Below are 21,585 nucleotides of genomic sequence, written 5' to 3' on the forward strand. Positions count from 1 at the left end.
CTATATGTATACATATATCCCCATATCCCCTCCCTTTTGTGTCTCCCTCTTCTGGTTTTCTCAGGGTATATGCCCAGTAGTTGGATTGCTGGGTCGTATGGTAGTTCTATTTTTAGTTTGTTAAGGAACCTCCATACTGCTCTCCATAGTGACTGTATCAATTTACATTCCCACCAACAGGAAAGCACAGATTTTGATACACAGCAGGCACTTAGCAAATACTTTTTGGATGAAAGACATTACACTAAGGACTTCCTTGGTGGCACAGTGGTTAAGAATCCGCCTGCCAACGCAGGGGACACGGGTTTGAGCCCTGGTCCAGGAAGATCCCACATGCCGCGGAGCAAGTAAGCCCACGAGCCACAACTACTGAGCCCTCATGCCACAACTACTGAAGCCCATGTGCCTAGAGCCCTAGAGCTCCACAAGAGAAGACACTGCAATGAGAAGCCAGTGCACCGCAACGAAGAGTAACCCCTGCTCGCCGCAATTAGCGAAAGCCCACACGCAGCAACGAAGAGCCCATGCAGCCAATAAATAAATAAATAAATAAATAAATAAATAAATAAATAAAATGAATTAAAAAAAAAAAAGACATTACACTAAGACAGCAAGGTGAAAATCTCTGCCCCATCACATGCTAGCTTTGGACTTGAGCAAGTCTCTCTCTCTCTCTCTCTCTTTTTTTTTCTTGAGCAAGTCTGTTAAGCTCTGCTTCCTCCTCACCTGTCACTGTGGACAGTAATAATACATTTCTGGTAGAGCTGTTGTAAGGAGTCAAGCCCTTAGAAGAGCACGTGCACGTAAACTTGGCCATTATTAATATTTTTTGACACAACCTCTTCCTAGATCTCAAACCACACCACCGGGGAGGCCCAGCTGTACAGGGGCATCTGTTCCGCCTGCAGATGAACAGTCACCCCTAGGACCCTGCTGCACACCTCGGTGTCGGCCCCACCTACTGCCCGGGTCTTGCGCACGCCCGGGACCCACCCCGGACGCGGATGTCAGGGCCGCGGCCCACTTAAGGACGAGAGAGGAGGGCCCGGGAAGGCTCCGCCTCCGCGCTTAGGTCAGCGCGCAGCGCTGCGCGTGACGCTCTGGTTGCCGCAGAGACGCCCCGCCCCCGCGCGGCGCTGCGGAACTGGAGCTCCGGGCGGCGTCGGCAGCGGCGCGGAAGGCGGCGAGGCAGGGGCGGCAGGAGCCGGCGCGGCGACTGCAGCGAGAGCGGCGGGGACAGAGCAGACAACAACGAAGGCGCACAGGCAGCCGGGCCGGGCCACGGGGAGAGCGGCCGCCGGGCAGCGGGCGGGAGGCTGGGCGGGCAGCGGGCAGCCGCCGAGCCGCGAAGCGACATGGTGCTGCTCAAGGAGTAGTGAGTGTCCAGCCGGCCGTGCGGAAGCGAGGAGGGAGGGAGAGAGAGTCGAGGATGACGAGCAGGGAGGGTGATGGCCTGGCGGAGGACGGACGGGGCCCGACGGGATGGAGAGCGCTGGATGGGCGGCCCAGCAGGGGCTGAGGGGACAGCGAGGGCCGGACAGGGCCCTAGGTGGGCCGAACGGGGATAAAGCGGGAGGGACAGCACCTGAGGTGGGGCCCAAGGGGCAGTGAGGGCCGAAGAGGCCTGAGGAGAGGCTGAGGGGACAAAGAGGGCCGGGCAGGCCTGAGATGAGGTCAAGGGGACAGTGAGAGCCGGACAGGGCATGAGGAGGGGCTGAGGGGATCGAGGGTGCTGGATGAGATGTGCGGTGATCCTAGACTGGAGGCTAAGGGAGGAAGGCGCCAGCCAGAGCTGCAGGACTGGCTGAGAGGACCCACCGGAGAGGGAGGAGTTGTCTGAGTGGCTGAGGAGCGGTTAGACAAGGGCAGACAGGGCTGGGGAGCCGGGGAGCCAGCCAGAGTGGAGAGGGGTTTGGGGCTGAACAATACCAAGGGGCACTGGGAGATCAGATAAGACAGCTTCAAGAATGCAGTTGGGATGATGGGGCCGAGTGTTGAGGGCAGCCTGGGGTGTGAGGAGTGGCTGCCTTAGGCATCAGGGGAAGGACCGTGATAAGTAGACACAGGAAAAGGACTAGGGAGTCAGGGTCAGGCTGAGCGACAGGGGAAGGGTATAAGGAGATAGCAGAGGGGACAGATGGTGTGACATGGTGCCCACGTGGTGGGGGCAGAGGACGAGGTATTTGGGAAAAAAGCCTTAGGATGATTGCTTGGGACTTGGAGACACTTGGGTGAGGAGTCCAGACAATATTGGGCAGGGGCTGAAGTGATATGGGGGAGTTATGGTGAGGGAGAGAGCTAGGGTGTTACCGGGGAGGAGAACAGCTTGGAAAAAGAGTATGTTTGTGAGTAAATATACATGTTGTTGGAGTTGGGGTGGGGGACAGGGCCAGCGTGTCTCTGGGGGATTCTCAGTCTTGGTGCAAAGAGATGAGGAAATTGCTCTGAGGAATTGATATTTTCATAAAGCCATTGACTGAGGAAAAATGGTGAAGAGTGAGGGAGTTTCTGAGTAGTTAATGGGCGGTGGAGATGAGTGACTTCTGGTAGGAGTTGCAAGGAGATGGGCTTGCTCGTGAAATCCACGGGACTGGATGACAGGTGGGGATGTTCGGACTGCTGATCTTTCAAATATGAGATGACCCATTCCTGAAGCTCATGGTTCCAAGTAAACATCTTAGGACTTTTTTTTCTTCTTTTTCAAAGAGGAAAGATTGGGGGTCGGGGGAGAGGAGAGATTGGATGTGTACGTGCAGAACTTTCAGTGAAACTGTGCTCCCCTGGAGGGGAGGGCAAGTGGGCAGCATTCGGCCAGAAGCCCAGAAAGTCCGGAAGTGGGAGGTGTCCGGGTAGAGAGCATCTGGTGGAATTCACTCGGTAGCCAGGCAGGTGTGCTGAGAGCTGTTTCCATTTTGTCAGTGAAGGGACTTTGCCCCATCCCATCTGGTTTGCTCCTTGGAGGTGTTTAGGACTTTTGGACATAGTGTGGAGCTTTGGATAGCAAAGGGAACACACCCAGGTGCCATCCCAGCTTGATACCTCATCTGAAGAGTGTTATTTCAAAGCCCCTTCACCTCTGTTTCTTTCTTTCTTTTTCTCTTTTGGCCACACTGAGCGGCATGCGGGATCTTAGTTCCCCGACCAGGGATCGAACCCGTGCCCCCTGCAGTAGAAGCGCGGAGTCTTAACCACTGGACCGCCAGGGAAGTCCCCCCACCTCTGTTTCTTGACATCCAATCTGATGCTGATCCAGCCAGAGTACAGAGTTTTGTGTGGTGAGGAGGAAGAATCTTGGGAATCCAACAAGAGGAGGGCATGGTGCACTTTGGATTTTAATCTTGACTGTACAGATGACAGACTTTTCCCATTCTCCTGATTCTTTTATTCTATTCCCAGTTGAATCCTAGAATCTGTAGAAACCTGTAGGTTTTGTAAAGAGGGTCAGTCAGGGAAAGGAAGGGACCTTCAGAAGAGATATGAGTGAGTTTTGAAGAGAGGTCCTCCCTTCTCAGTCTTTGTTCTCCTCCCCTTGAAGCCTGCCAGGGAAAGGTCCAAGGTGCCAGGTATGCAGAGCCTGCCTGGCATCTGCATTTCCTTTCTGCCCAACTTGTGCCCTGTGTGTGCTCGGGCGTGTGTGTGCATCCCTGGGCAGGGGACCAAGAGGGGGCATCAGACACACCTGGCTGTGGCTGCAGCGCTGCAGCTCTGGGGAGTGCAAGTGAAGGTCACACTGAAGTGAACACGGCTCCAGTCCCAGCCCCGCACTGCCTCTGTGGCCCTGTCCTTTGGAATTGCACCCTATTGCTGCTGAAGTGGTTTTGCTCCCAAGGAGCCAGGGAGAAATGTCTGGGTGTGCATCTGTCCTATAGCAGCCTCAGGGTATCCTGTCAGGAACTGGCTGATGCCCTTCTCTTTTTGGGGGAGACTTACTGCCTGCCCAGGGTCTGAAGTTTGTCCCTGTTGATTTTTCTGACACTTCCTGTAACAGGATTCTCCTTGATTTGATTTCTGCAAATTCTTGGATGTGATTTTTACTGCTGTTCTTGAAGATAAAAGGCTTATTGTTTTCTAGGAAGTTTCTCCTGAGGGTGCAGAAATGGTGGCCTCCAAGTTGGAAGTATTTTTCTGCACTGTTGGCTTTCTCTAATGGGAGGACAGCATTCGTGGCAGCATCCAGTAACCTGCAGGATTTACCTTATTTGAGTCATTCTGGAGGAAGGGGAGTTAGCAGGCAGTAGAGACTTGGAGCCCATTTTGTTTTTCCTGCTACTTTTCTGCTCTGTGCCTTGCCTTGAGTGTGAAGTTTTTCTCAGATCCCTCTGGGTGTCTCTTGCTATCTGGGGACTTTTGTGGGACTCGAAACTAGTGAGCAGGCTCTTTACCAGCCTGGAGCAAGGATCCCAATTGGCAGGACCACCGCATAGGAAGGAGAGCATAGCGGCACGTGCTTCACAAAGCATGCAAGACGCAGGAGGCTCCAGGGGTTCCACCTAGGGTCTGGGAACTGAGAATCTAAGCTTGGGAGCTGACTTGATTCGTAGGAATACAACCAAGCGTTTTTGTCTCAGCTCTCTGACCTCACGGTTTTGAGCTGGGGGTTGGCCGTTGCTCTGCATTACAAATGCAAGCCCCCCAGAGAAGGGCCGCTGGCCCTCGCACCTCTGTGTGTGGAGTTCTGACCAGTGTGGGACTTTGCTGGCCGTGGCTTCTCCATCAGGTGATTGATTGGTGGTACCTCCAACAATTGGTAGTCATTGAAATGGAGAAGGAAAAGAAAGTGATCAGTTGGGGTGTCTTTGGACAGCTTCTGGAGGTCAGGACATAAGTTAGGTGTCCTCTCTTGATGGGTTTGTGGTAGTAGCTTGTATTGTAATATCTGGCCCCAGAGCAGAGATGGTTGGTGCGTGCTCTTAGGGTGATTAATTCTCCAAGGAGCTTGGCCCCTTCCTAGCCTTTCACCTTGAGGGCTGTCATTGGGAGGTTGGGTCCACAGAGAGGTAAATCCCCAGGACCTGCTTCTTTGGGTCTGAATCCTCATCTTGGCTTCGGAGTTTGCAGGGGTGAGTCCTCCTGTGTTAACCTCCTATGTTAACGGAGAGAGGTAGACCCATGGGCGAGTTTTGTTGGGGAAGATATGAGTGGGAGAGAGGGAGAAGAAGACAGCTCCAAATGTGAGTCAGAGGCCTGGGAAGTAGCTGGTGAGGGGACAGGTTTGCACTGAATCACAGGGTTTTAAATGAAGTGCCAGAAGGGAGAGAGGGTCGTAGCCCTGAAGCACTCCGGGGGCCATTCTCTGCTGGGTTTTTGACAGTGAGTGTAGTGTCACGTGCAACGAAACATTTAATACCATTCTAAGATGATGCTTTAAGAGCAGGTTTCAGAGCCTGAAGTTGATACTCTTTTCCCTCTCTTGCAGTCGAGTCATCCTACCTGTGTCTGTAGAAGAGGTAAGTCCTTTTTCTTCTTTTTATTCATAGTTGGATATACTTGCTTGTGACCCTTAGCTCATTCGGGCTCCTGGCGGCCCACACTAGTATCATCTTGTGGTTTTCATGTTTGTTCTAGCATAGAGATAATCAGTACTCGATGTGCAATTTTCCTGGTGCAATTTTCAGTTGAAGGAGGGCGCTTATGTGTCTGACCAACTGTGTGCAACCTGCCTCAAGCTGTTGACCAGCAAGATAACTTTGAATAGACACTAAACCAGCCCCTCTTACCTGCTAGAACTCAGCCTGTTTGGGGACATGTTACTGAGGGGATTAAGTACGTGCATTTCTGGGACCTCTGTGACTCATCAGGGAAGTGTCTGGCTCTCTCTGGTTGTGTGACAAACCAGCAGGACTGGAAATCTCTGAGGCCCTTCCTAGCCATACTCTAGGTGACTGCTAGGAAGACCGAGGCCCAGAACCCTTCTTTTACAGAGGGCAGGGAATGACAGATGGGCTTGGCTTGCCCTCTGTCCTTTTATGGTTCTTGGGCCTGACGTGTATAGGGATCTGGCAGGATTTGCCACAAGAAGGTTCATAGGCCGTGCTGACTCAGAGTTGGTCTCTGGGACAGCAGAAGACTGTCACAGAGCCTCCCTTGTCCCGCCCTTTCTCTGAACTTCCTTCACTCTCCTCTCCCAGCTCAGCCTTGTTCTTTGCCCCTTTTGGAATCCACAGGCCCCTCAGCTTTCAGTTAAGCTCGACTTTAGGTGAAGCTGCTCAGCCAGTATGGTGCCCTCAGTCGCTCTCTTTCCTGCAGTGTCAGCTCTTGTGATAACTTCCACCCTGTTCCAAATATGAAATGGACCTTCGAAAAATGAGATCAGGCCACCAGAGCCCGCAGCACACTTGAGATGAGACAAATGGCCCCTTGGCGCCCAAAGAGGGTGGGCAGGCATTGGCCCCCCAGAGGATTGTCTCTGGTGGTGGGCTGTACGTCTGTTAAGAGCTGTGGAGACCTGGAGGAGGGGTCAAGGTGGGCCTCGAACGTGATGTGGGAGTTCTGGGTAAGGAGGATAAGAGAAATGAGACTGGGGAAGCTGGGGGAGGGGATGGCTGGGTAGATGCTGCGATCCCTGGAGGCCCCTGAGATGTACATGGGGCCTGGGAACCACGGGCTTGGGCTGAGAGCTGTTGGCCTGGGGGAGCCCTGCTAACCCATCTCCTTTGGGGTCCTTGCTCTCTTTATGAAAAAACAGCAAGTGATGATTTTCCAAACCAGGAGGCCAAGCAGGAAGGCCCAGCACGTTACTTGCCCTGAAACTTGGGGGTCCTATGCCTCTCTCTCTGCTGTACAGGAGGATCCAACACCCCAGAGAGAAAGATGTCCCCCGGGAGTTCAGGAGTACCTCAGAGTGGTGTTTAGGGGTGAAGTGGATCATTTTTACAGGGAGTTTCTTTTTTTAAAAAAATTATTTATTTATTTATTTATTTATGGCTGTGTTGGGTCTTCGCTGCTGTGTGCTGGCTTTCTCTAGTTGTGGTGAGCAGGGGCTACTCTTCGTTGTGGTGCACGGGCTTCTCATTGTGGTGGCTTCTCTTGTTGCAGAGCACGGGCTCTAGGCGTGTGGGCTTCAGTAGTTGTGGCACATGGGCTCAGTAGTTGTGGCTCACGGGCTTAGTTGCTCCGTGGCATGTGGGATCTTCCTGGACCAGGGCTCGAACCTGTGTCCCCTGCATTGGCAGGCGGATTCTCAACCACTGCGCCGCCAGGGATGCCCCTGCAGGGAGTTTCTTGATGGAATGACAGGTGGGAGTGTCTCTGAGAGGTATGGCAGACCCAGGAGGGCCAGCACTGTCCGGGGGCACCTCTTGGCTGATTGCTTATGGTGGAGCCAAGCATGGAGGGAAAGGGGAACTCACCTTGAGAGCATCCACAATTGGCGGTTTTCAGTTTGTGGTGGTTTGTTTTTGGAGCATTGAGGAAATTGTGGGGTGAACTGAGCCTGAAAGCAGAAGCTTGGGAAGTAAGCACTGGTTACGATTCATCTGTAAGCCTGGTGATGGTCAACGCATTCTCAGCCATAAACCACTGATGAGAAAGCAGTGCTTGGCCTGTGCAGGGTTGAAGCAGGAGCTGCTCTTTCGATGGCTTGAGCCTTAGTTCCAGAAGATCAGAAAATCTTGAATGCGGAAGCCAAAGAAGAAATAAGTAATGACCAACCTTCTCAGAGTCTTTATCGATAACCCATCCTAACGGTTCCCATGGGAACAGCCCAGTGTCATGTGGCTGTTGGATTCGCTTCCCAATTGGAGGCCCTCAGAGCTTTCTGATTTGGAAGGGGAATGAAAAGAGAATAGAGAAGCCCCTGTCTTTATGACCATCCTGATGGCTTGAATCAATGTTTTGGGGTAAAATCAGCTTCTGGCTGGCCAGAGCCTTTGGCCTAATACTCACTGTGCAGGGTTTCTGGACATTCTGCAGCAAAGCAAGAGAGCCCTGGCTGTTTAACGTGGTGTGTCCAACAGTGGTTCCTTGCTCAGTTCGGGCTGCCTTTTCCCCCGACCGTGGGCAGGGCTGTTTTACTTCTCATTTCCAGAGATGCATGGCACCAGGCCCCTTTGGTGCCTGGGCTGGCAGGTCCATGGGGTGGGACCAACAGCTGTGCTGTTTTTCATGACACGTTTCAGGCCCACCCACTACATCTTCCTGGGCTCGCACTCCCAGACTGCCAAAGTGGTGGAGTCTCTGTTTTCCTTAGCTGTCTTCTTTCTTGGGAACAAGGGAGCAGATCTCCAGGGCAGGGAGCACTGTCCTGGGCCAGAGGAGGCTGGAAGCCTCGTCTCCTTGGGGCTCTTTATCTGATTTAATGTTCTGATCCCCATCCCCCATCTCTACCCCATCTGAGTCTGGCTGCTTTCTGCTTTCCCAGGGTGCACAGCCACGGTGCCAAAGGGAGCCCTCTGACATGAAAAGTGTCCCTCACTTGTAGCTTGTGGACGCTAGTCTTATTCACCCCTTAGGATTAACAAAACTGCCTTACATGTCTCATTGGGATTAAAGGATCAGAATATCAAGAGAGATTAAAAGGGGAAGATGCCAGCCCAACACACTGATCCTCTTAGAGCCTGCCCTCTGATTCCTGCAGCTGAAGAGGAACCAAATGAAGGGGATTAGTCTCTGCCGGGGCCCCTCCCCAAGCAGCACCACCAGCCGGCCCCCCAGTCCCCTCCACCGGCCTGGTAACACCGGCCTCCCCTCCCCTGTAGGCTTGCTGAGTCAGTGGTTAGATGTTCTTATGACTCTTCTCTGACACAGAATTACTGCTCCCTCCTAGGAACCCCTGGCTCGGCCAAACCCTGACCCACGTGATAGGGGTTCTCATGTATGCCTCTGTTAGGGGTGGACTTGGAAAGGCAGAGGGACAGCTTGGGGTTTCCTGGGGGCATTGAGGCAGCCCTGATGTTGCTCTGGATTAGCAAGGTCAAGGTGGCTGGCTCTCACCCCGATGCTCCTCTTTACAGGATTACCCCAGCCTTGACGGTTTGCCTGGGCCTTTCCTTGGCATCCTGTGCTGCGTTTCTGCGTTGGGAGTTAGGGCTCTTTCAGCTTCGTGGTGAACAGTGAAGTGTCCTGATGTGCTGCTTCACCTCCTTCCATGTTTTGCCCAGAAATGTCCCGGTGGTGCTTAGGAGGCTGCCAGGTAGAGCAGGCCTCAGAGGGAGAAAGACCTTTGTCTTTCACTCCTGAGAGTACCAGGAGCTTGGGGAGGGGGCGTGGAGGGTGAGGAAAATCGATCCCCACCCCTCCCCAAACTATAATCAAGTTTCTTTTTCTCATACTCCCTGAAGTGTTGTGCCTGGTGGCACTGGCCGTGATAGGGAAGATGCATCCTTTGGTATAGGCGTAACTTCCTGCTTTAATGGTTGCTGTTCATTCTCTTTTCACCTCATTTTTCCCCCTAGACCGCTTCCCTCAGAGAGAAGGGGGCAGAAGGGGGCAGTCTGAGCACTGCCCAGGTCATTGGCCCTAATACTGAGTTGTCTTGAGGGATCAGAGGAGGCCAGTGATCTTGACTGGTGACTTGATAGGGTGGCATGTGACCCAAATAAAGGAAAACTAGGCTTTGGCCATCTAGTAAGTGCCAACATAGAGGGTGCACCCAGCCAGCACTGTGGGATAGGAATCTGTGCTATCTAATACGGGAAGCAGGGCGCTTGCTTCAGCCCCACCAGGAATCAGGAAAGCATCAGGAGGTTTGGTTGCCTGCAGGACTGCCCTCTGAGCTGCTGGCAGGGTGAGGAGGGGCCCAACGCTGGAGAAGAAACAAGTAGATGAGCCAGTTTTATAGCAGGGGTTGTGGATTTCACAGTGCGCTGGGTACCTTTCTTGACAAGAAGTCATGTCTTAGGACCTGTTTAAATGAATGGGATAAAGAGATTTCTTTTTTTTTTCTTTTTTTTTTTTTTTTTTGCGGTATGCGGGCCTCTCACTGCCGTGGCCTCCCCCGTCGCGGAGCACAGGCCCCGGACGCGCAGGCCCAGCGGCCACGGCTCACGGGCCCAGCCGCTCCGCGGCATATGGGATCCTCCCAGACCGGGGCACGAACCCGCATCCCCTGCATCGGCAGGCGGACTCCCAACCACTGCGCCACCAGGGAGGCCCCGGATAAAGAGATTTCTAACAACCAACCCAGATCTTGTTTGGGGATCTGGGACCAAAGGCAGGTCCAGGGCAAAAACTACCTTGGACTCTATTTTCTGGATAGCGGTGTGAGATTAAGCATATTCACCTGCCTCCTTAAGCCTTGAAGTAGGATGTGAAAATGGGAAAGATGAAATTAAACACACCTGATGGCTAAAGAGAGGCCACGGAGCAGCTTTTCTTAGAGGCTCTGGGCGGATTTGGGCAAGGCCAGTGAGAAACTGCGGGATGAGCTCCCGGATCAGGGGGTCCCAGAGTGATCTAATTGGACAGTTCCTGGCAACTGGACTGTGTGCAGCCATCGAGAAGATTCTGCGTTGGCAGTAACTCCCGTCTCTCTGTTTCTTCAGTATCAAGTAGGGCAGCTGTATTCTGTGGCTGAGGCCAGCAAAAATGAAACGGGTGGTGGTGAAGGCGTGGAGGTCCTGGTGAATGAGCCCTATGAAAAGGACGGCGAGAAAGGCCAGTACACGCACAAGATCTACCACTTACAGAGGTAGGTGGCTGCACGGCAGAGCGAAGGCGTCCTGGTGTCAAAGTGGAGACAGCGGATCATTTGGGGTGTGTTTTGAGTTGTTAGCTGGTTGATCAAGTTGCTTCACCTGCGAGAGTAGTTAGAGGTGGTTCTTCTTTGCTCATTTAAAGTGTTGTTTGTTTTTAAATAAAAGTAATACTCAACCCACCAGGCTCCTAGTCTTCAGAAGTGTGGGCCCTTCCATTGTCTGTGAGTACCAGAGAGAGAGAGAGAGAGAGAGAGAGTGTGTGTGTGTGTGTGTGTGTGTAAATGGCTGTTCATTTCCTTTGTTATCTGACAGAGATGGGATCTCTTCTTTCTTATCTTGTCATGGCTCTTTAACTGTCAGCATATTTGGCCTCATTCTTTTAAAGTACACGTCGTATCTTTAAACAAATGTGCTAGAAGTTGTTTCACCAGTCTTCTCTTGACGTATATTTACAGTCATTTCCAGATGTTTACATACAGTACTTCACTAAAACTCCTTCTGCACAAATCTTTTGATGTACTCAATGTGTGTAAATCTGTAGTAAATGTTCCTACAAGTAGAATTGTGGGGTCAGGTAGTATTTTAAATTCTGATATTGTGAAATCAGCTACCGGAGGAATTTTGGTACCTCTCTTTGGATCAAAGGCATAAGTATTTAAGAGTATAGCTTGAACTGATTGGTGTACCAGAATCCATTGCAAACCACACAATTGCTGAATCCCTAACCAAGACAGTAATATTTCAGTAAACTGTAAGCTGGCCCAAAGGACATTGAAAGCCATAGTAAACATAGACCAGCTTGAATGGAAATTGAATCAATCTAGTTTTAGAAACTACCCAATACTGGAAAAAATAAACCTGCTATTTTTTTTAATTGTGGTAAAATGTACATAACACAAAAGTCACCATTTTTACCATTTAAAAAAATATTTATTTATTTATCTGGTTGCACTGGATCTTAGTTGCAGCAGGCAGGCTCCTTAGTTGTGGCATGCATGTGGGATTTAGTTCCCTGACCAGGGCTAGAACCTGGGCCCCCTGCATTGGGAGCACAGAGTCTTATCCATTGTGCCACCAGGGCAGTCCCACCATTTTTAAGTTCAGTGGCATTAAGTAACATTCACATTGTTGTGCAACTTAAACCTGAACCTTAATCTCTAGTCAGTTAAACTGAGCAAAGCAGTTTCATTTTCATTTGGTAAAATCGCTGATTTAATGTAGTCTGCTGATCTAGGGATGTAAAAGTGCCAGCCCAGAGGGGTCCAGGATTTTGTGAGTGCCAGAGCCAGGAAGAGAACAACACTGAAGTGGGGAAAAAATCTCATCAAAGGACTTCCTGGTGGTCCAACGGTTAAGACTCCCTTCTTCCACTGCAGGGGGCACGGGTTTGATCCCTGGTCGGGGAACTAAGATCCCACATGCCACGTGGTGTGCTCAGAAAGTTAAAAAAACAAAACAAAACAAAACAACTCACCAGGATCCCATTTCCTTGACATTGTGCTCTTTTCCCTCCATGGCTTCTCCTCATCCTCCTCTGAGTTGACTGCCAACCAATCCTTACTGAGCCATTAACTGTTGATTAGAATAAGGCTTAAGACACACCTTCTGGGGCTTCCCCTGTGGCTGTGGTGCAGTGGTTAAGAATCCGCCTGCTAATTGCAGGGAACATGGGTTCGAGCCCTGGGCTGGGAAGATCCCACATTGCCGCGGAGCAACTAAACCCTGTGCCACAACTACTGAGCCTGCGCTCTAGAACACGCAGGCCACAATTACTGAAGCCCTTGTGCCACAGCTACTGAAGCCTGCTAACCTAGAGCCCGTGGTCCGCAACAGGAGAAGCCACTGCAGTGAGAAGCCCGTGCACCACAACAGAGTAGCCCCCGCTCACCGCAGCTAGAGAAAGCCTGCGCGCAGAAACAAAGACCCAGCGCAGCCAAAAATAATTAATTAATTTAAGAAAGACACACTTTCCCCACAGCACATTTGTATTTTTTAAAGAGGACTTTGAAAAGAGATAGTGAGGCTGGTAGTAGGGGCCAGTTGGCTCCTCAAGACTCAGCTGGTCCAACCAAAGTGGCAGAGAGGAGGTCTGTACATATGGAGGGTGGGACATGTCTCACCTTTTCCCTTATGGAGAGGGTGGAAACTTTGAACTGCTACCTACCACTACTCTTAACCCCAAAACAGCCAATTGCCAAGAAAAGAAAAGAAAACCAACAGTGCTGAATGCCATGACCACCTGCCATCATGAGGACCAAAGCCGTTAGTTGTCCCAAATCAGAAACCATGGGTTCACAACACCCTCTTCCTTGTTCGTCTTATCAAGTCCTTTTTTTTTTTTTAAAGATTTATTATTTATTTATTTATTTATTTTATTTTTGGCTGCATTGGGTCTTAGTTGGAGCACGCAGGATCTTCATTGAGGCATGCGGGATTTTTCACTGTGGCGCACGAGCTTCTCTCTAGTTGCGGCATGCAGGTTTTTCTGTCTCTAGTTGTGGCGCATGGGTTCCAGAGCATGTGGGCTCTGTAGTTTGCCTCACACGGGCTCTCTAGCTGAGGCTCAAGAGCTCAGTAGTTGTGGTGCGTGGGCTTAGTTGCCCCGCGGCATGTGGGATCTTAGTTCCCTGACCACAGATCGAACCTGCGTCCCCTGCATTGTAAGGTGGACTCTTTAGCACCGGACCACCAGGGAAGTCCTTCATCAAGTCCTTTTGAGTCCATCTCCTTCGTTATCTCCAGCCTTTGCATTTCCTTCCATCATCTCTTGTCTGGATTACCACAGCAGCTCCTAACTGGTCTCCATGCTTTCCACTTCTCTGCACAGCTCCAAGCGTTCTGTCCAGAAGAAGATCTGTTGCTCCCTAGCTTAGAAGCTATAGATGGCCCTTTGCCCTCGGGATAAAGTCCATCCTCTTTGTTGCAGCTACAAGATCTTTTATGACCCAGCCTCTGCTTGTTCTCCTATATTCCCCACCTCATACCTTACACGAGCTACTCTGAACTTCTCTCTCTTCCCCCCAGCTTTTCCCACCCCACTTCCGCCCTCTTGTCTAGCTCAGTCCTACCCACTCGCTACTCCGTGTAAACCTTCCTTTTCCCTGGGGAGCCTCCCCGTGCACCGTGTTCTCACAGTGCTCTGCCTGGTTAGTTCCACTCCTCACTAGAATGGAAGCTCCCTGAGGGCAGGAGCCATGTCTGTGTGATTTCTACATGCATCGTGGTGCCTAACCCATAGAAATACTTACCTGAATGAGTGTGGCCAAGAGTGAGTGGATCTCAGTGGGCTGCTCTGCGTGTCCAGAGTTAGCTGTGTCCTGGAGGTAGCTCTTTCTCTTAGGCCTCAGGCACTAAGCTGATGAGGTTGTTGGAGCCTCTTAAGACTGCGTAGATTACCAGTTAAAAGCTGAGGCAGAGGAATACACATACCTTTTTTTAAACAAAAGAAACAAAAAGAGCTCATACGGTACCTGCTGCTCTGTAGCCTGAGATAAGAATTGAATGGAAGAAAATATTTTGTCCTGGGAGGCAGATGGCCCTGAGGCCCTCCTGGCTGCCCAGAACTGACCCTAGCAGATCAAGTCATCTTGGATCCCATATTCCAGGTTAGTCAGCCAGTCAGTCTGGTCCACTCTTGAAGACATCTCATCCTTGCAATGTGTAGTACCACGCCCTGGGCCCAGTGATAAGCCGTGGCTGGTAGCCTGGGGCCTCACCTGCTGTCCTGTTCCTGGCGGGTAGGAGGCCAAGTTGCAGGTGGATGTTAGTAGCCAGCTGAGCTGGGGTGTCGGGCTCTGACAGGTGGCTTTTCACACACAGAGTAACCTGCTGGTTCTCAGGGGAACTTGCATGTCAACTCCCCACAAAGAAGCTGGAGCTGCAGCCTGGAGAATGTGCAGTAGAAGGCCATTGTCGTCGTCTTTTTTTTTTTTTTTTTAATTATTTATTTATTTATTTTTGGCTGTGTTGCATCTTTGTTGCTGCGCACGGGCTTTCTCTAGTTGCGGCGAGTGGGGGCTACTCTTTGTCGTGGTGCGCAGGCTTCTCATTGCGGTGGCTTCTCTTATTGCAGAGCACGGCCTCTAGGTGAGCAGGCTCAGTAATTGTGGCTCACAGGCTCTAGAGCGCAGGCTCAGTAGTTGTGGCGCACGGGCTTAGTTGCTCCACAGCATGTGGGATCTTCCCGGACCAGGGCTCAAACCCATGTCCCCTGCCTTGGCAGGCAGATTCTTAACCTCTGTGCCACCAGGGAAGTCCCTAGCCCATTGTCTTCTAACTCTCTCCTCTGTTTCTCTTCATAACCCTTTTCTCACTACAGCAAAGTGCCCACGTTTGTTCGAATGCTGGCCCCAGAAGGAGCCCTGAATATACATGAAAAAGCGTGGAATGCCTACCCTTATTGCAGAACAGGTGAGTGCAGAGGTGGAATTTGGGCCCCACGGTGGATGGAGGGTGTGGTCAAGTAGGCCCAGGGGTGGCAGTGAATTGGGGCTTTGTGTCCCACCTTCATTTTCCAGATTAAGCCAGTGGAAGGATGAGCTTGGGGCCTCCCTTCAGGCCGGTGGTGAGTGCCAGTGTTGTCTAGTGCAATTTGGCAGCCAGCTGGGTGGGAACCACCAAGTAGCCATGGCCCAAGATGGCATAGAACCAATCCCTCCTATTTGGGGATGGTATGATAATTTTGGTTTTTACTGATTACAAAAGTAATGTCCTCTGTCTTGGAGAATACATATAAACAAGAAAATAATCACCCACGATCCTTTCATTTCTAGTCACTGTTAACATTTTAGTGTCTTTCTAATCCTTTTTTAAAATGCTTTCATATACACATGTATATAAAGTCTCCAGACATGTTTTTCAGCCAAATTTTGGGTCAATCATACTAATTATTAAATTGTTAATTTTTACTCAGTAAATGGGAAACCTTTTCTCTGTTACTACATATAGTCTGTTGTTTAAAATTTATTAATAGTTGCATAGTATTCCATTGTATGAATGTACTGGGATCTTTTTAAGCTACTCCCTTATTGTTAGATACTGAAATTTCCAGTTTTAATAGGATGTATTCATGTTTGGCTTGAAAAGCAGCAGTGAGGCCCAGGGACTTTTGAGAGAGGCAGTCATAGGAAGGGGCCTTGCAGGGTGACCTTCCTGCGCTGGAGAAGGGCCAGACCTAGATACCAAGAAAACATAGCAAAGAAAACCCTGATGTTGTTGGGGAAAAGTTGAAATAAGCCCAATGTTTGATGACAAAGGATTTAGAAACAGCTAGCCCCCAAGTATGTTATATAACACCTTTAGTCTGAGCCCTGAATCAGTGGCTTCCACTAGACCAGCATGGTTTGGTGTTTTTTTTTTTTTTTTTGGCTTCACCATGTTGCTTGTGGGTTCTCAGTTCCCTGACCAGGGACTGAACCCAGACCTTGGCAGTGAAAGCACGGAGTCCTAATTAGCAGACCACCAGGGAACTTCCTAGACCAGCATGTTCTATAGTTGAAGGTGGGAATAGGAGTGGAATTATTCTCTTAATCTTCCCTAGTCTCCTATCTAGAGTTCCTAGAAAGGAAAGATTTGAACCTTCACAGAGAACTTTCTATTTTAGACATTCTGGGATTCTAGCGGGGGGTCTCTAGAGGTCCCCTGGAAGTCGACTGTGAGTTAAGTGGCTTTTCCCCCAGCCAGTCTACATTTGTTGGCACAGACAGTCGGCCTGTGGGGTCCTCCTGCCAGCCTGTGCTTACACTTCTCTTATTTGTTGGGACCTGGCACTCCCTAGATTGTACCTGATGAGGAAGATACATGTGGTCCTTATCCCGTTGACTTTGGGAATGACTGAAGTCCAGATCACAGGGTCATTGCTCTCTTCAGTCCTACACAGGTTCAAGAACCTTGTATCAGGAGATGCACGGTCATTGGTGGGACCTGGGATGTGTAATGCTTAGAGTTTTATTGCTGTAGCTGAACATGCAAACATCACTATTCCCTAAGCATCAGGCAGGAAGCTGTTCAATTCTTGGAAAAGAGGCACATACACACTTTCTTAAAAGACAGTGTGAACAGTGGCTGGGTGTGTCTGGTCTAGGGCCAAAGGTGATTTCTTGATGTGTAAGAGAGTTGCATTGAGCATGTGTCATAAGAACCTTAGCCAACTTGGCATAAAGGAGGCAAACGTACAGGGTGGACGGCTGCATGCCCGGGGCGGGGCTCTGGGTACACAGCTTGTGCCAACTGAGAGATGCCACTGTCCTCTGTAATTCTGGGGGGAGTGTGCTGCAGCTGACATGGGCATTTTTCTAGACTCCACATGTTCATTCGCATCTTCTGATCCTTGGCCAAAAGAAGAAAAATGTAATTTCTAAATACTCCCTGAAGAGGAGAGGCAGGGAGTAGGGGAGAGGAGGTTGGCTTCTTCAATGGGTGCTGACTTTACAGTCACAACCCAGTGCCATACAGAATGAATGTCTTCTTTTTTTAATATAAATTTATTTGTTTTATTTTTGGCTGCATTGGGTCTTCGTTGCTGTGTGCGGGCTTTCTTTAGCAGCGGTGAGCAGGGGCCACTCCTCATGGTGCATGGGCTTTTCATTGCTGTGGCTCTCTTGTTGTGGAGCACGAGCTCTAGGTGCATAGGCTTCAGTAGTTGTGGCACACGGGCTTAGTTGCTCTGCAGCATGTGGGAATCTTCCCGGACGAGGGATCGAACCCATGTCCCCTGCATTGGCAGGGGCATTCTTAACCACTGCGCCACCAGGGAAGCCCAGAATGAATGTCTTGAATCTTAGATCTGTTCAGTTAGCCATTCCTCTTTTAAAAAGAGATATAAACAAGGAAGGCTATGTGCAGTTCCCTCTGGGGGCTGGTGGGAGAAAGATTATTAGTTCAAACTGTTAGGTTGCCCTAAGTAGATCAGAGCTTGAGGTGAGATGGATAAAGGAGTGTGGAGTGAAACTCCACATGCCTTTTGGAAGGCTCTAACCTTGTTCTCACTGGAGTGAAGTTGGCTGTGGAATACTCTACTTATTATCAGCTCTTTCTATCCTCTTACCTTATTTTTCTCTGTTTCTTTTCCCCTGATGCTCATGACTTGGGACATGAGGAGGGGGTAAGATGGGACTGGGTCTGTGAGTGAAAGTAGGAAGAGACGCTTGCTTTAGCAGCACATGTACTAAAACCGGAACGATACAGAGAAGATTAGCATGGCCCCTGTGCGTGGATGACACGCAAATTCATGAAGCGTTCCATAAAAAAAAAAAGAAAGAAAGTAGGAAGAGGAAAATAAATGTTTCTCCTCCTTCTTCTTCCTGTAACCTTAACCCTGGGCTGAATACAGTCTCAGTAAAGCCATAGTTTGTTTGTTTGTTTATAGCAGTGCCACACGGCATGTGGAATCTTAGTTTCCCAGCCAGGGATCGAACCCGCACCCCCTGCATTGGAAGCACGGCGTCTTAACCACTGGACCACCAGGGAAGTCCCAAAGCCGTAGTTTTTAAAAAGTACCTTACTGGTCTCATTGGAGAGCCCTGTTTTCCAACTGCAGAGGGTTTCCTGAGACTTTTCCAGTGTACACAGGGTTGCAGTTTGAAGAAAAGGGAAGGCTCCAAATGCAGAGGTGTTTGGAGGCCTTGAGGCTAGAGAAGATTGGGAAAGATTGTTTGGTCACCCACATTGGCATTAAAGGCCAGGAGGGTGATCACCCTCCTAGGTTCACAAACCTAGTTTGTCAGAACTGAATGGATCTGTTTTTTAGGATCTCAGAAAGACCTGATATACAAAACCCCCAAATGCCAATATATTAAGTTATATTGAAATACAAAATTACTCATGAAAACCAGATATTCCTGTTTGCTGAGTAGGGCATTCTTTCCTTGTGGACTCTTCTGCATAGGAAACCAAATTATAATCAGAAAGCCAACAGGTAGTGAAAACGTCCACTTGCTTAAGTGATCAGACCCTCGTGTCTGTGTTTTGTTTTGTTTTGTTTTAACAAATTTATTTCTTTATTTTTGGCTGCATTGGGTCTTCGTTGCTGCGCGGGGGCTTTCTCTAGTTGCATTGAGCGGGGGCCACTCCTCATGGTGCACGGGCTTTTCATTGCAGTGGCTCTCTTGTGGAGCACGGGCTCTAGGTGCATGGACTTCAGTAGTTGTGGCACGTGAGCTCAGTAATTGTGGCTCATGGGCTCTAGAGCGCAGGCTCAGTAATTGTGGCGCACAGGCTTAGTTGCTCTGCAGCATGTGGGATCTTCCTGGACCAGGGCTCAAACCCATGTCCCCTGCATTGGCAAGTGGGTTCTTAACTACTGCGCCACCAGGGAAGCCCCGCCTTGTGTCTGTTGATTAGCACTTTCTGTCCCAACAGAGGCCAAACTAGGAGAAGTTTGCTCGGAGAGCATAGACTCAGAATCAGGTGGTTAGTGGGAGGACCTTGAGGGCTAGTGTCATCAAACCAGGCCAACCTGACACTCAGGATGGGGCTGCTGGATGTGCCACGTGCACAGCCCAGGGCTCCTGCTCCCAGGACAGTGCTGGAGAACTTCTGCCAAACTGGTCTCTTTGGCCTCGCCCTCAATGAATATTATACCCTTCATTTCCTTTTTTGTTAAACTCATAAGGGCAGTTAATTTCAATAGGCCTTTTATTTATAATCTTGATCTGATGCTTTCTTGCAAGTATCTTTTGTTGGATTCAGAGAAATTACTGATAGTCTCTTGGGTCATTTCTGTACAAGGTGGATCTTATCCCCTATATTTCAAATTCTCCTCATCTCAATCTCAGAGATAACCTTAGTTTCAGTTTTGGAGTTATAGAATTTGACTGTTAGCCCCATGTACTGTCAGATGGGGCAGTGTGGCATGCATCTGAAATTGCGATAACTGCAAAAGTCAGAGGGTACAGAATGATCTGGGCTGTGGTCAGGAGGAGGGCTAGTCTGTTCCCCAGTGACATTAGAGCTGCAGTCATTTTCTCTGATAAATAATTGAACGGTGCTTTCCGAGGGGGTCTCATTACAATGATCAGGAGTGTGGAGGGTGAGAGGTTTGGTTACAGTGAGAGGAAGGATGCAGAGGGCAGATAGACAGGGCCTGGCCTACAGTGCCCTGCTCTGTGCCCCGGGAAGCGGGGGTGGGGGGACACCAGGCGACACTCCGACGGCAGAGCAGCGGCTCTCCACGCTTCAGCTCATCAGAACTGCTCCCTGTCTTTGCCCAACTGGGAAGAGTCCTGAGGAGCCTGTAGTGGCATTGCTTTAATTAAATTCCATATTTGGTCTTTGAGGACTTTTGTATGAGTGAAACTTGATAGTTGCTGCATTTGAGGTACCAGATGTACTCGCTGGGGCTTGGAGAGTGACTGTGGAGTGCCCCAGGGAGTGGAGAATTCTTTGCTTCCGTGCTCCCTGGGGGTGAGGGGTGGATATTTTATTTATCCTCATTAATCTTTTTCTTTCTTTTTTCCATGTCCTTGCCTTGGAGCAGTTATTACAGTAAGTATTTTCAGGGGGGTTGGAACTGTAGATGATTTATAAGAAAAGGAAAAACAAAAATGGAACTGCCCCGGAGACTCCTGGGTATTCCTCTTTCTCTTGGGTGACTTTTGGATCTTTTGAGGCTTAATCCTTTCAGTCCTAATGAGGAACTTGTTAATTGGCAAAATGGCCTCTTGCTTGAAGCTACATTGGCAGGTGGCTTTGTAGGTGCAGCAGTCAGGACTGTGGCACACTAGCCCTGGGTCTCACGTGTACAGAATGACGCAAGGCTCTCCCCTGCTTGCCCCAGGCTTGGCCTTCCCAGGGTTGTACAAGAAGCTTCAGTTCAGCTGACCCGATTGTGACTTTCCCATTGGGGCGTTTGTTGGCCCCAGTGAGCACTGACCCTTGGCAAAATTGAGAAATCAGCAAGGTTTCTTTTCCAGGCCCAGCCCCTCTGTCAGTGCCCCTCCTCTCCACCCTTCAGCGTCCTCATCCAGGTGCCTTGTCCCTGCTGGTAAATGTAAGAAGTTTCTGGGAACCTAATTCCCACTGAGGAGTTAGGGGTTAACGTGATCCTCCTTTGAGCAGTTCCAACTTTTTAAAGGCACTAAGGGAGGAAGCTGATAATTAGCATGAAGGGTTAAATTAGCAAAAGGCTGGCTGGGGAGAACGGGCGCGGGCAGGGAACACGTTTGGTTGGCTGGGAAGTCTCCCCGTGCTCTTCCCACGCTGCCAGTCAGCCCTTACGCCCTGTGCATGAGGCAAATAGGAGAGATACACGGATTAAATACATGGATTTTGAAGCCAGACACAACTGAGTTTGAGGACCAGCTGTGTCGTTATCTCCGTGCCATTGGACAAGTCCCCTCACGCCTTTGAACGTAACTTTCCTTGACTGTAAGATGAGGGTGGTATTACTACAGCCGTCACAGGCTGGGGTGAGGATTGAACGGAGAACACTCACCTGGCGTACTGTGGGCTCCTGGTACAGTCAGCTGTTACTATAAGGTGGAGGCTGGGGTCTTTCGACTGCCCATGAGCAAGTAGGGGGGATGGTTACTCTCCAACTTTGAGCCTGGTGACTGTAAGGTATTTTTTTTCCTCTTCCAGAATGAGTACATGAAAGAAGACTTTCTGATTAAAATTGAAACCTGGCACAAACCAGATCTTGGCACCCAGGAGAATGTAAGTAGCACTTCCCAGGAGCCCCAAGGACTTCCAGGCCCCAGGACAGGGTGTTGAGGCTCCCTCCATGCCAAGGGGTCTGATCCGTGGTCCCCTTTGTCCTGGCCAGGCAGGCAGTAGCCTGTGCCCAGATCTGTCCTACCAGGATGGGATTGCTCTGTCTCTAATCTGAAAATATGATCTCCAAGACCCTTTATAGGCCCTCTCCTAGTGCTGGGATTGGTCTGAAAATGTACCTCCTGGCACAGAGGAGGTGCATTTTTAAAACATCAAAATTAGGGAATTCCCTGGCAGTCCA

The 21,585-nt window shown here is 50.1% G+C and overlaps 1 protein-coding gene across 1 annotated transcript in view; it reads left to right on the top strand.

The window, feature by feature from the left end:
• Nucleotides 1–1,130: 1,130 nt before the first annotated feature.
• Nucleotides 1,131–21,585, top strand: part of PITPNA (phosphatidylinositol transfer protein alpha) — a 41,071-nt gene continuing 20,616 nt past the window's right edge. Inside the window, exons 1-6 of the mRNA XM_082604808.1 lie at nt 1,131–1,375; nt 5,417–5,447; nt 10,482–10,627; nt 14,953–15,044; nt 20,110–20,117; nt 21,213–21,287. Of these exons, the coding sequence (XP_082460934.1) occupies nt 1,356–1,375; nt 5,417–5,447; nt 10,482–10,627; nt 14,953–15,044; nt 20,110–20,117; nt 21,213–21,287 (372 nt within the window). The 5' untranslated portion in view covers nt 1,131–1,355. The remainder of the gene's footprint in view (nt 1,376–5,416; nt 5,448–10,481; nt 10,628–14,952; nt 15,045–20,109; nt 20,118–21,212; nt 21,288–21,585) is intronic.

The sequence above is a fragment of the Mesoplodon mirus genome (genome assembly GCF_964341445.2).
Source record: "Mesoplodon mirus genome assembly, chromosome: 18".
NCBI classification, from domain to species: Eukaryota; Metazoa; Chordata; class Mammalia; order Artiodactyla; family Ziphiidae; genus Mesoplodon; species Mesoplodon mirus.